This window comes from Lytechinus pictus, chromosome 10 (assembly GCF_037042905.1).
Source record: "Lytechinus pictus isolate F3 Inbred chromosome 10, Lp3.0, whole genome shotgun sequence".
NCBI lineage: Eukaryota > Metazoa > Echinodermata > Echinoidea > Temnopleuroida > Toxopneustidae > Lytechinus > Lytechinus pictus.
In genome coordinates, this window is record NC_087254.1 from 32,593,715 (window position 1) to 32,608,103 (window position 14,389).

General features: G+C 36.0%; 1 protein-coding gene across 1 annotated transcript; it reads left to right on the plus strand.

Moving 5' to 3' along the window:
* The first annotated feature begins 994 nt into the window (after positions 1-994).
* On the plus strand, positions 995-6,296 carry LOC129270107 (uncharacterized). Its single transcript, XM_054907513.2, has 4 exons — positions 995-1,341; positions 2,847-2,913; positions 3,449-3,607; positions 3,997-6,296. The coding sequence occupies exons 1-4, from the start codon at positions 1,225-1,227 to the stop codon at positions 4,233-4,235; spliced, it is 582 nt and encodes a 193-aa protein (XP_054763488.2). The 5' UTR covers positions 995-1,224; the 3' UTR covers positions 4,236-6,296.
* Positions 6,297-14,389: the final 8,093 nt, after the last annotated feature.

Genomic DNA, 14,389 nt, shown 5'->3' on the forward strand with positions numbered 1-14,389 from the left:
TATCACAAAGGATTAACTTCTCCCAATTTTAAAGGTAACTTGTCTTTTACAAGATTGAAAAAAATCTGATATATTTTGTTAGTTTCAAGTTTATTTTCATTTCATCTGAACAATAATAACAAAGGAAATTATTGCACAGTAAAACTGTGACAATACAAACTGATACCCCACACATACCTGCATTTTGATCAAAGATTATTTTCAAAGTTTTTTTTTTAATGATAGTGGCACCAAAACATTTCAAATTTCACTCGGTTTTGCCTTTATACAGTACATACCGTGCACCATAATAAAATTTTGATGACCATTTGACCGGCAACAATGAATAATTAACACAAAATTGTACACATCTCGATATTATCATTCTCGCATTTCATTTCTCTAAGTCTTTGTTATTTTCTTCCTTAATTTTATTGTTGGTACTCTTGATTTCTAATAATTACCTGGCTTATAAAGCTTGTATATTTCCTTAAAATTTTGACAATTCCCTTTGAGATAAAAATGTAGGCCTGTATTCAAATATGTCACGGAACCAGTAGTTCCATGATTATATGAATATCAAATATTATTTTCGTCATCAATTATTGTAAAACTAGTGTTTACCCCCTTTGAAATCGTGGAAATGTAATTTTTACCAACTAATTATTTAAAAATTCGGGGATGATCTCTCCAATCGGTTTGCCGTCCTTTGTGTTGTGCAAATAACAGTTTGCAATGAAAAACTGTAATAAGCAAAAGTAAAGGTGTTAGAATGTCGTTTGACATCCTTTTTTAAGGTATCTTTCGGAATACAAAACTGTTGGAAAGGAGCAAATTTGAGGGTACAATTTTCAGAACCTAGGATATAAATGTGTCACAGCTGTTTGAAAAATCGTGTGCAAATTAACCAACAATTTTGTGAAACTTTCCCCTTTCTATTAGTGCGCGTGTTAATTTGTTCACTGTCGGTATTCTTGTCAAAATTCTTCGATAACTTCTTATTTGGTATACAGGAACTGCTTTGTAATTCAAATCCAAATAGATTGTACCATGCAGTGTAAGGTCACCTCTCCCCAAAGCTACACCGCAAGTAAACTCACAAATCTGTTTAACTATGACATCATCCAAAATAAGATAAAATCTTGAGTTGACCCTCATCTATACGTAAGACCAGAGTTCCACGTTTGAAATCAGTTTCAAGATATTCTAATGTTTTAATTAGCTGCGGACCAGGTTCACCACAAAATGGCGTCGTTTGATAAAATTCTATTCTTGATTTTAACCATCTTTGGCATCACTTCCCATGGAATGCACACTGTGCCCGAACTAAACCCGGAGTCGTACGTTGGAAGGTGGTATCAAGTAAGTGAACATCGATTTGTTTTTCTATACCTTCTCAAAGAGGGAACTTCGACAACTTTAGAATATTAAAATTACAGGGGGCATTGATGGAGCAAAGAAATGAATCATGCTCTGAAAGAAGTACGTTATGGGGTGACTTGAATACACTCTTTAAACGGATTGGGAAAATTAACAAATCTGTTGGCAAATATGTGTCCTATATACCAATAAAACTCGTCAGTATCAGCCAAAATTCTGGTAGATTCTTATCAATAAATTGGATAATGTCGACCATTTTCGTTGATCGGATAAATATTCACAAAAACGTTGGTATTTTGAACAACCCTTTTTAAAAGTGTAGGCATAAAACATTATATATTATAGTAACCAATCACTGAATTCTTCACCCAAGGAGGTTTCGTAGTAGGCCTACTTGGCTTGGAACTTATATAACGCCCTCAGTGTCAAGACATGGGGGGGGGGGGGGGTCGCACCGCTATGCAGAACGCTTTCAAGAGCATAGAAAATATATTGTCAAATGCCCTTCATGACAATGAACAATCATAAAGTATTTGTCGATAACTGGTGAATCTAAACGGCAGTTTCGTCCTGGACTCTGGACAAACGAAATATTTGCAATTTTTCGGCAGCTCTAAAACTTCAGACGAAACTGCTGTTTCGGTTCACCAATTGTTTACTTAGACCTCCCAGCTGTTCATTGTTATTTTACGGGCATTTTCAATAGATTTACTGTGTTGTTGAATCCGTCCACGATGCAGTTACGAAAACATCTTATTACGTTTGAAAATAAAGTTACACTATACAGTCACACCAACGATACACAGCAAAAACTGTGGTGTTAACCGGCGTACATACATGACCACACCGGTGTTAAATTGACAGTGTTAGTTTAACACCTGTAGGTGTTATTACAACACCTTTGGTTGTTACATTTACACTCTTTGTTGCTATGTTCAATCTCTAGGGTATAATTTTAACACCTCATGGTATAATCCTCTGTTAACACCAATTGGTGTCAGTTTTAGCACCAAACCTTTTACAGTGTACCGACTCAAAACTGACCGATTGTATGTTACTTGAAAAAAAAAGGTGTAATAGCTTTGTCGGTCTGTATGTAGTCGGTATAAACAGTGTGATTGTATCCTTATAGGCCTACTAATAATGTAGTTGCAGTCAAAAGTGATTGTGATTAATTAGTTTAACCTCTCAAATTTCAAGTCACTGATTTTCTCACCTTGGCAACTTTGATTGCTAAAGTCACAATCGTTTGTGTTGGGTATAGCTTTACATTTCTTTCTCTGCTTCCCTCTTTTTTTTTACATGACCACTCGAAAATGTAAGGGACACGTCCCTGAAGCTTTGTAAGAATTAGTTAATTAGCAAAGCATCTTACTTGTTCGGTGACAAGAAACATATTTTTTTTTTGTGGTTTTAATAGTAACTGTGGCTAAGGCATATAAAAAATCGGCACTATTAAGCAAATATCCCCATTTTTTCTTTCAAAGGTTTACACAAATGCTGTATCTGACTTTTTCACCGGTGTTCAAGAACCAGACTGCGGAACTGCAGATTGTAAGTTGATCTACTTCGCCGTTTTCTTCTTCAATCGCTATTTTTTCGATCTTCTATTGTCATTGTTTAGAGGTGTTGTGGCTCAGTGGATAAGTCTCTGGACTGTGAACCACAAGGTCCGGGGTTCAAATCCCACCGCAGCACTAGCGTCCTATGGCAAGGCGTTTATCTACATTTGCCACTCTCGACCCAGGTGTAGTAAATGGGTACCCGGTAAAAAGAAATTCCTTGAATGCTCGATGCGCCCGATCAGGGTAGCCGTGCTAAAGCCGGGGTAATGGTATGCAGCGATTAGAATCATTTGTATTAAGCGCTATATAAATGTTGCATATTATTATTACTATTATTATTGTTATTATCTACCAAAGCAGAAACTGTAAATCTTAATCGATCATTATGAAGATTTTCTCTGTAAGGCGTATATTGCCAGAGCAACAAGACAATATAATGGAATGTTAAGAGATTAAATTTAATGGTCTTTTTGTTGCATGTCTGCCTTTCTTTTATCTCTCATTTTTATACTGCATCTTTACAGACACCTTAATCAATTCGACATACGTCACAGTTTACAACGCTAATTATCGTCTTGACGAGGAGTTTACGGACGGACTGGGTGGCTACGCCTACGTCCCAGACCCATCCATTCCAGGAGAGTTAAAAGTCGTACTTGATGGCGTACCAGTAGCTGGAGATTGTGAGTTTGAAATTTCACCAATATTGTCAAAATTAACCTTGATATCATTACAGACAATTTTGATAATAATTATAGTGAACACAAATATCATAGTACTAACAACCATCATTTAATTCATTCCCATTAATAGATGGACAAATCCCAAATTTTTAATCCTAAAAAGAGCATCAATCTCGTCGACCCAGCGCCTCCGTCTTTTTGAACCCATTAAATTTTTATTTAAGCAACAATTAAGATATTGGACAGGTTCAATAAATATGTTTTCAAGGAGCGCAATGTCTGATATTTGGCAAATGCGTCCACAGTAATAACACATCAAGCGAATAAAAATGCAAGGCGACGGAAGTCATACATGTAACCACCACTTCTACTCTTTATTTCTTTTTCAGACTGGGTCTTCAAATTAGGGCCGCTGATCGAGGGTAAATACCAATATAGTCTAGTCACGGACGGACAGGACGCGCGTCAACTTTACGTTCTATCACGTGATCCCGAGGAATTCTACGAGCTTTACGATCACGAGGTCTCAGAATACGTGGCGCTGAATGGGTTCACGGGACCGGTCAAGACACCTTATGAAGTACCACATCCTCCAGAGTGTCGCTATCCTCCCAGCCCACCGGAATAGGATTTTGAACTCAATACGATAGTTTTCGCACCCAACGCAAAACAAAATCAGGAACACATTTAATTAAAAATGCCCGTCAAATGACAATGAACAGCTGGGAGGTCTTTGTCGAAAATTGGTGAACCGGAACAACAGTTCGTCCTAAGTTTCGAAGCTGATGAAAAATTGTAAATATTTCGCCTGTCCAGAGTTCAGGACGAAACTGCTGTTTTGATTTACTTATTTTCGACAATGACTTCTTTGGTTGCTCTTTGTCATAAAAAGCATTTGACAATCCATTTTTATGTTCTTGGAAGCGTTTTGGGTTGCGGTTTGAAAACTCCCTCTCGTGTTCAGAAAGGGAGAGGTTGATATCTCAGTTTGTTTGTTTTATTTTTATTTCTGCGTTCAAAATACACTATCAAAAATATTTACATTGTTTGTAACATACAAAATAATCCATAATGTATACAATATAAACATAATACATAATTAGAAAAAAATGATGTGGGCATATACTGTATTTCACATTTTAATAATAAAAAAATAATATTAACAAAATTTAATGAACGCAGGAGACCGCCATCGTGAGCGGTTAAGCTTGTAATTGATGGCGGCCTCATTGACGTTGAACACAATATTTCGGGCGAATGCACTGCTATTAAAGTAAAGTGGAATTAATAGGTGCAGCAGTGTATAAAAAAGTCAGTAAATATCAATAAAGAAGAAGAAACGAGGTCAATGCTCACCACTTAAGAGGCAATTGAAAAAAGGGCCTTGATGGGAGGGGCCAAAGCCCCTTCAGCCCCTTTTGATACTGTCTTCTCTGAGTGGATTTGCAATATCATTCCTCAAAATATACAAATCTTTTGGTCATCAGCCTGTTCAGTTTCATCCTTATTCATTTTTTAATTGTTTATAGGTTACAAGTTAATGATTTTTCTCTCTATTTTCGTTTGGAGTAAGAAAATAAAAACTCTCAGTCACACATCCTGTGTGCATGCTGGTGTGTAAATGATAATTCATTTTGAAACCCTTTAGGCCTTATAACTTATACTGGGAGCGATCTGCATAAATAAAACTACATGTACTTTAAATCTCAATAAATGAATTAAAACAACCCGATCGAGCATTGTTCATGAGCTCCACAGACTAGTGCCCGCTTCATCATATTCATTCGGCTCGTGCATTCGTCCAAAATGACGAATTGGCGTTTTGGACCAACATAGGAATTGATACGACTTACAAGGCACAGATGTAAATTCGAATAATATACACATGTATAACCATACAGAACGACACTTGAGTTTAATATATGTTTATATGATTCGGTGAAAGAAAATAATGGCTATAATATGAAAGCTACGAACAGTTTCATATAGCAATTATAAAGAAATTAAGTTTATAATCCAAAACAATACTAATTACGAAGTTCATCGAATTGTATCACCAATCTTTGTGTAATCTAAAGTTTCATTTGGCCTTAAATTATCTTTACATGCCACTTTATCAAAGCTATTAAAAATAAAACCCTCAACGACTTATTATTTAACACTAGTTTCATCGATGTCATAGAGGCTATCCGTCCGCGACGTAGGGTTCAAGAACTTAACAAAAATGTATTGTCAAAAGTCTGTCATGAAACAAAAACAACCAAGTCTTTTGCAAAAATTAGTGAACCAAGACAGCAGTTTCGTCCTGGACTCTGCAAAAAAAGTCGTATTTGTAATTTTTGGTCAGCTCCAAAACTTAGGACGAAACTGCTGTTCCGGTTCACCAATTTTCGGCAAAGACCTCCTCGGCTGTTCATTGTTATTTCACGGGCATTTTCAATACTTTTACGGCGTTCTTACCCTCCGTACGTTACGGAACGAAATCTCTCATACAGGGGGAGCGTACTACACTTTTTGTACAATGTCTTGAACGTGACCATCTAATTGTGATTTTTTTTTTCGGGGGGCTCACTATTATAGAGGTAATAACAAGTAAAATAACGAATCGTAAGATACATCCAAAAGTAAGGGTATGTTATTAAAGGACAAAAGGACTAAAAGACAGTTCAATAAATTTATCATGACTATACAGATTATCGTGAGCATTAAATTATTCATTTGGGTTTAATTGAAAACACGGGATAGGATTGTTTCCTATTAAACTGAATGGGGCATGAATAAAAGGAGAAATGGTAAACTGAGATGAAATAAGATAGAAGAGAGAAAGAAAAACAAAGTAAGGGGATGCAGTGAGTGATGATGAGAGATGGTGAGGGGATAGAGAAAGAGATATTCAGAAAATGGTACAAGCATGAAAATTGGGACAAACAGACAAAGGTAAAGTAAGTTATTCTAATCATTTTTAGAAGGGAGTGCCAACGTGAGTTTCCCAAATATAGCACCAGTTACTAGGTAACATATTTACCTTAGTAACTGAGCTTTATTGGGCTTGAGGAACAGTTTCACAAGCAATATGTCACATATATTTTAGTCTAAAGCATATACACTGCAAAAACTCCGATGTTGATTTAACACCAGCCCGGAATCTATATATGTCCACACCAGAGAAGTGTTAAACAACACCAGTTTCGTTTTGGTCTAACACCAGATAGGTGTTTATACAACACCAATTAGTATTAAAACAGCATCGGTTTGATTCCAAACTGGTGTTGTTTCAATACTTCTCTGGTGTGGACATATATAGAATCCGGGCTGGTGTTAAATAAACACCGGAGTTTTTGCAGTGTACATAGTTCAGATCATTATAATTTACTCAGAAGAGCTCAGAAATTAATTTTGGCCTATAAATTCCTTATGTGATGAATGTTTCCATAGGTAGACCCAATGAGCACCAAAAGCAACAGTTGTTAGGCAACATTTTTCCTCAGTAACCAATACTTATAAGGTGTTTTTATTATTATAATTTCTATGAGCCACCATATCTTTTCTATTTAAGCACTAATACATTAATCACAACAACCCAGGAACATGTATACCGTGTATACCCGCCCATGATAAGTACCAGTTGCTAAGTTACCTGTTTTCTGCAACCGATTGTTAAAGGCCGTATGGTAACATTATTAATGTGTTTAAGAGATACTAATACTAGAAGATGCTTAAAAACGTAAAACCTTGCACAAATTGAACTACCGCATGATATGTTTTATATTTCCAAAAAACGTTGTCTATTGATTCCATATCATTGTCATAATAATACTTGTTGCATGTTAGAAAACTTACCTTAAAACCAATCTTTCTCCATTTGGAAACCATAATTATCAGGGATTAATCATTTATCAATTACTACAGACCAACCAGGTCTTTACGCTCATCCACTTCTGGCTTCCTTGTTATTCCAAAAGTTTCAAAAACTCGGGGGGGGGGGGGGGGAGATCATTTGCTTTTGCATGCCCCACTTTGTGGAATAGCCTTCCTGAAGACATAAAAAAATGTACCTTAGTCGAAACTTTCAAAAATCTTCTAAAAACTTTTTTTATTTAACTCTTAGCTCTTTATGCGCCTTGAGCACTCTACAGAGTGGATTTGGCACTTTATAAGTCACATTATTATTAGTCCAGGATCGAAGAGGCATAACCTTGTTTTTTTATATATACAATATTTTTTGATGGTTTCTTGTCAATTCGAGGGTGCTGATTACCAAACTGAATGATGCCATTCGTGTAACCTTGAGCATTTTCCGCAAATTGGCAAAATCCAATATGGCCGCCAAAATATGCAAATTACCCATGAAAATCATAAAATTGTCCGCACATTGGCTATGAAATGCATGAAATCGTGTGGCAGGAGTGAAATACTCTGTCAAAAAATAATTTTTGACAAAATATTTATTTTCCTGATATTCAAAATGGCCGCCATAGGCCCCTGTATACTCTATTATGTACAATATGAATAGGGAAAACTAGTTTTCACAAAAATGAGCACTAAACTGCAAAAAATCGCGATGTATGAACGAAGTAATATATGCAAATCATCATTACTAACGAGATATATCATTTATTATGTCATACATGTATATGGGAACATTGCTGTATTTTGATATCTAAAATAGCCGCCACTGGCCCAAACAGTATTGCGTATAATGGCAATGGGGGCCAAAAAAATCACAAGAGTGATCACTAAAATGCATATTATTAAGATTAAATGAGTGGAATACTGACTAAAAACATAATTGTTAACGAAATATATTATTAATATGCCATGTATGTGATGAATGTTGTATTTTGATATTCAAAATGGCTGCCAAAGGCCCTAAAAGTATTATGCACAATGAGAAAGAGGAGCAAAGAAATCACAAGAGTGAGCTCTAAAATGCATATGTCTGTGATAAATTAATGGGATACTGTCTAAAAACGTATTTTCTAACAAAATATATCATTCAGGTTTCAAGTTTGTGTTAAATACTGTATTTTGACTTTCAAAATGGCCGCCATAGACAATGCAAAGTGGGAAACCAATATTCACAGGAGTGAGCACCATGAATGCACGTAATAGTGATCTATGAGTAAAATATTGTCTGAAAGCATAATTTCTATTAAGATATATCATTTATTCTGCCAGTTAGGTGATAAATACTGTTATTGGAATGTCAAAATGGCCGCTACAGGCCCTTACAGTATTATGCACAATGTGAATAGGAACAAATCATTTCAACAGATTTTGGCTTTGCTTGGCCAAATGGTGATGTATGAGTGAAATATTGTCTGAAAACATGATTTATAACAAAATGTATCATATCTTATGTAATTTAGGTGATAAATACTGTATTTCAACATTCAAAATGGCTGCCATATGCTCTTTTTGTGAACATTATTTGTCTCCATTCAAATTTCATATTATACGATAAGGGCCTATGGTGGCCATTTTCAATTAAAAAATGCAGCATTTATCACCTTAATTACACAACATTATGATATATCTCGTTAGAAACCATGGTTTTAGACAATATTTCACCCTTAGATCGCAATTCACAATTATATGCAATATTTAGAGTCAAGCAAAGCCAAATTCTGTCAAAATTCTATGTCCCATGTTACAATGTACACAATACTTTTAGGACCTATGGCAGCCATTTTGGATTTCAAAGTACAGCATTTATTACCTCCACGACCAATATGTGATGTATTTAGTTAGAAACCATGTTTAAGACAATATTTTTACTCGTATATCACAGTAATATGCATTTTATGATTCTCACTATTGTGAAAATTAGTTTCTCTATTCGCATGTTACATAATATAATTAGGGCTTGAATGTCAAAATACAGTATTTATCACCTATATGGCAGAAAAAATGCTATAATTTATAAAAAAAAATATGTTTTCAAATAACATTTTACTCATACAACAGGATTATATGGATGTCATAGTCAAACAAAATCCAAGTTCTTACAAAATTATATGTCCCCATTCACATTGTAGTTAATACTGTTAGTGCCTATAGGGGCCATTTTGAATTTCATAATACAGCATTTATCTCATGCATGACATAAAACATGTTGTCGGACAATATTTTACTCGTAGATCACAATTACATGCATTTTATGTTTCTTACTCGTGTGAAAATTAGTTTCTCCATTCGCATTGTACATGATAAATATAGGGCCTATGGCGGCCATTTTGAATTTCAAAATGCAGCATTTATCACATAAATGGCATATTAACAATTATGTTTTTAGTCAGTATTCCACTCTTTATCTTAATAATATGCATTTTAGTGCTCACTCTTAATTTTCATTTTTTTGGCCCCGGCCGTTGCCATTGTACATAATACTGTTTGGGCCAGTGGGCTATTTTAGATATCAAAATACAGCAATGTTCCCATATATGACATAATAAATGATATATCTCGTTAGTAATGATGATTTGCATATATTACTTCGTTCATACATCGCGATTTTTTGCAGTTTAGTGCTCATTTTTGTGAAAATTAGTTTTTCCTATTCATATTGTATATAGTAGAGTATACAGTGGCCTATGGCGGCCATTTTGAATATCAGGAAAATAAATATTTTGTCAAAAATCATTTTTTGAGAGAGTATTTCACTCCTGCCACACGATTTCATGCATTTCATAGCCAATGTGCGGACAATTTTATGATTTTCATGGGTAATTTGCATATTTTGGCGGCCATATTGGATTTTGCCAATTTGCGGAAAATGCTCAAGGTTACACGAATGGCATCATCCAGATTCATAATCAGCACCCTCGAATTGACAAGAAACCATAAAAAAATATTGTATATATAATAAAACAAGGTTTGGTCAAGTTTCTATTGGGGCCTATCCTGGACTATATTATTATCATCTAAACATAATTATGTAAAAGATCAATCATTGATTAAATTATTTGGTGTCTTTCATAGTAAACGGTTATTTGTTAATGTTTGTTATTACTATATTATAGTTACATACTTATCATTGAATGATAATAGATCTCATGATTACTTATCTGGCAATAAAGGTAGAATTGATCGACACTTGTATCATCGAGAATTAAAAGTCTAGAAACTGTTGACATACTGGAAATTTGTGGCGAACTATTTTCCAAGGGGGCCCTATTAATCTCTTTTAAGCCTCTGTATACCTACAAATGCTCTTGGAAAGAATTCCACAAAATAAACATTTAACGAGAGGTCACTCTTGTAGAAGAACTTTTTTTTTTACAAGAGCTCACCAGGAGGTCATGGATTCTTACAACCTAAACATCTCCGATCTTGGAGAGGTGAACGAATGACCGCAAAGAATTGGTTCAGTCAACAAAGTTTAAAATCATTTCAAACACCAAAATCTCGCTAGAATGTAATTTCCAAATGAGTGCTTGCATGGATACCATTTTATTCCTTGCTATCAGTAGTCGGTCGCTTGAAAGGCCTTGGTTTTACCCCTCCCTTCCGTAGCCTGCAATGAAGATCATATTAGTTCTCCATGCATGCTGTTCCCGGACCTAACGTGCAGAAGTTGATTTTGACTTGTCAGTTCCGTCTCTTGGATCAATCCTGCGCAGCTCCAGGATCTATCATGAAAAGAAAGATCTTGCCAGAGTTGATTTAGACCATTCAGTTCCATTTCGAGGCATGTTGGCCAGGATCCTACCGCTATATAATTGATCTATCACAACTAAATCTTGCAGAAGTTGATGTGGACCTGTCTGTTATGTTTCCAGATGTTTTAACCTGGATCAATCCTGCAGCTCCAGGATTCATCATCACGTCAAAGATCTCGCAACAGTTGATTTGGACCGGTCAGTTCTGTTTCAGGCGTGTTGGCCTGGAACCTGCAGCTCCGTGATCTATCATGACTATAAAGCTCTTGCAGAAGTAGATTTTGACCTGTCAGTTCCGATTGCAGGTGTTTTGACTCGGATCCTGCAGCTTCAAGATCTATCATGACTTCAAAGATCTTGCAGGACTATGTGCAGCTGACTTTGTCACATACAAGTGAAGCACTTGTAATATCAGGTTGGCTGGACGTGATCCATACTCGGCCTCAGGACAGTAGCATTAAGTTCTGATATGCTTCTTTCTTCCATATGCCTCACATACTTCTTTGCATGTCCAAATCAGATAGAAATGATTCTGCTGATGGCACTATCATTTTGTCTCGCAATATAATGTCCTTATGGTGAGAAATGTTTCTTACACTTTCGATAGATGAAAAATTCGTCTTCCCATCGAATAGGATGATGAATATAACCTTCTTGATGTATTCGTCTGTTGCCTCTAATATTCTTTGTCGAGCATAATGCATGCTTCACAGTGGCTTTGCTTTCCCCTACTTATGATTAACCAAGTCTTAACTTATTTTTTTGACAAAATATATGCCTGAGTCTTAGAAGGCGTGTGCGACACATTAAATGTACGTTCGATTAATTCTCTCCAATCGTACCCGACGTCCCAAGCTATTGGAAAATGTACAGTCACTAGCGTACCTACGGGGGGGGGGCAGGGGGGGGGCACTCTCCCCCTGACGAGTCACAACCAAAGCAAAAGACGTATCTTTGCCCCACCTGACGGGCTTGAAAAACCTTTTTTGCCCCCCCCCTGACGAGCTTGAAGACCTTTATTGCCCCCCTGACGAGCTTGAAGACCTTTTTTTTTTTTTTTTTTTTTTTTTGCTTGTCAATTTTTTTCTGGTACGGAATCCTTTATTTGTGATCGAAGACCTTTTTTTTTTTTTTTTTTTTTTTTTTTTTGTGCTTGTCAAATTTTTTGGCGGACGGTTTTGCCCCCCCCCCTTTGAAAACCCTAGGTACGCCACTGTGTACAGTTGTACATTATTTATCTTTATATCATCTAGAAATTATTGTAAAATGTCTGTAAATTATGCAAATAATTCTACTGCCCAGCATTATAATCAAATAAAAAAAAAAGATACATGCAGTGGCAATTCCTTCTAGATCGTAAGTAAACTACACGTAGATGCTGAAACTATGGGCAATGAAAGAACTAATCTCAAGCAGGTTTGAAGCTAAACCAGCACCTTTACACTGCTTTCTATTTTCCAACCATACTTTTGATGATCTGTTACAATATACAATATATTGCAGTCTACTGCTTCATCTTCATGATTTGTAGGATGCGGCGTTAGTAATTAGTGTCAATAAGGCCTACAGAGATTTTAATTTCTCTCAAGAGATTGTGTTATATAATCACCAAATGTACTGCTTCGTTACATATTCAAAAGTAGTGCACGTACAGTCAACGATGCTTGGGGCTGTTTCATGTCTGCTGTCCATGCTGAAATGCTATACAGGGAACATGCAGTCAATGATGATTGGGGCTGTTTCAGGTCTACTGTGCATGCTATTCAAGTCAGTCAATGATATGAAAACCTTACTGACAAGTTAGTGTGTGGGCATTACTCGACTTTTTTTTTTTACATCACAATGAAGCTTTGTTCATATCAATCAATTTCAATTTCAGCTTCCCTTTGCCCTCAAAGTTCAGTGTCTTTCCCCAGTGTCCCATGCTACATCCACTACAATACCCTGTCTTATTTTCATAACAGGAGAGATCCTATGTAATTGATAAATAGTAAGCACATTTAATGACCCAGCAATGATTTTTTTCTGTGTGTTAGCTGTGTCATGTATGAGTAAAAAGTATGAAGAAAAAATGAAATTACTTACACCGAAATTAGGTTTGTTACCTATATACGTTGTTTAGCAACTGTTGCTATGGTTGGAATGTTGCTTGATATGTGATTGTGAAATTGGCGCTTAGAAGTCAAAATATAGTTTTAAAATTGAGATTACACCCCCAAATTGGTGGTTGCTAAGGTCAATAAGTTACCTAGCAACTGTTGCTATACGAGGAGAGATCAGGTTGGCACCTCCAGCTGAAAATGTTCAGCACCTTTTACTCTACCTGTCAGCCAAATTTCATGCTTGTACCATAATCTGAACAATTCTTGCTATTTTTTGCACCGATCATCTAGAGAGAGAGAGAGGGAGAGAGAGAGAAGGGGGAGGGGGAAGGGAGTACAGGGGGGGGGGGTAAGGGGATGTTACTGGGAATTATCGAGGGGGAATAATGATAAGTGAGGACCAGGAAAACAAACATGAGTGATCGAAATAATTTAACATTTCTTGGAACAAAAGGGAAACAGAAATAGAGAGAGAGAGAGAGAAAGAGAAAGAGAGAGTACGTCGCATTTATTAAGAAGTGAATGCAAAGTGCAAAATGCAATGATTGAGTAATGACGTTGTGTTTGTACATTTTAAAGTGATTGTGGAGGGCTAGGCCCTATCTTCATTCAGGATCTAAATTGTTTTTTTTTTCTCTCTTGCAGCTAATATTATAATCATAATTACAAACCTTTAGGTCAGACAGGCATTCACCTGGGGCCCGTTGCATAAAACTTTTTACCTAAGAAAACTCTGGTAAAAACTGAAAAATAAGGTTAGTCTGATTTCTGCCATTGACTTTAACACAGGGCAAAAACTCCGATAAAAACAACCTGAGTTTTTTCAGGTAAAAAGTTTTATGCAACCGGGCCCCAGGGATTTTTAATCTGATCGGTCGCTTACTTGCTGTGATAATGATGACTGCAGCCATAAGCATCCATATCATGGATACTGCTTGCTATTGAGGGGGAAATTATCATTTTTTTTTCAATTATTATGAAGTATGTAATGATGTTTTCTATAGCTAGGCTTCACATTA

Bases quoted from the DNA above. Each gene is read 5' to 3' on its own strand.
- LOC129270107 (XM_054907513.2), top strand. From the start codon at position 1,225: ATGGCGTCGTTTGATAAAATTCTATTCTTGATTTTAACCATCTTTGGC. The intron at 1,342-2,846 runs GTAAGTGAACAT...TTTCTTTCAAAG, and splicing joins ACGTTGGAAGGTGGTATCAA to GTTTACACAAATGCTGTATC. The intron at 2,914-3,448 runs GTAAGTTGATCT...GCATCTTTACAG, and splicing joins AGACTGCGGAACTGCAGATT to ACACCTTAATCAATTCGACA.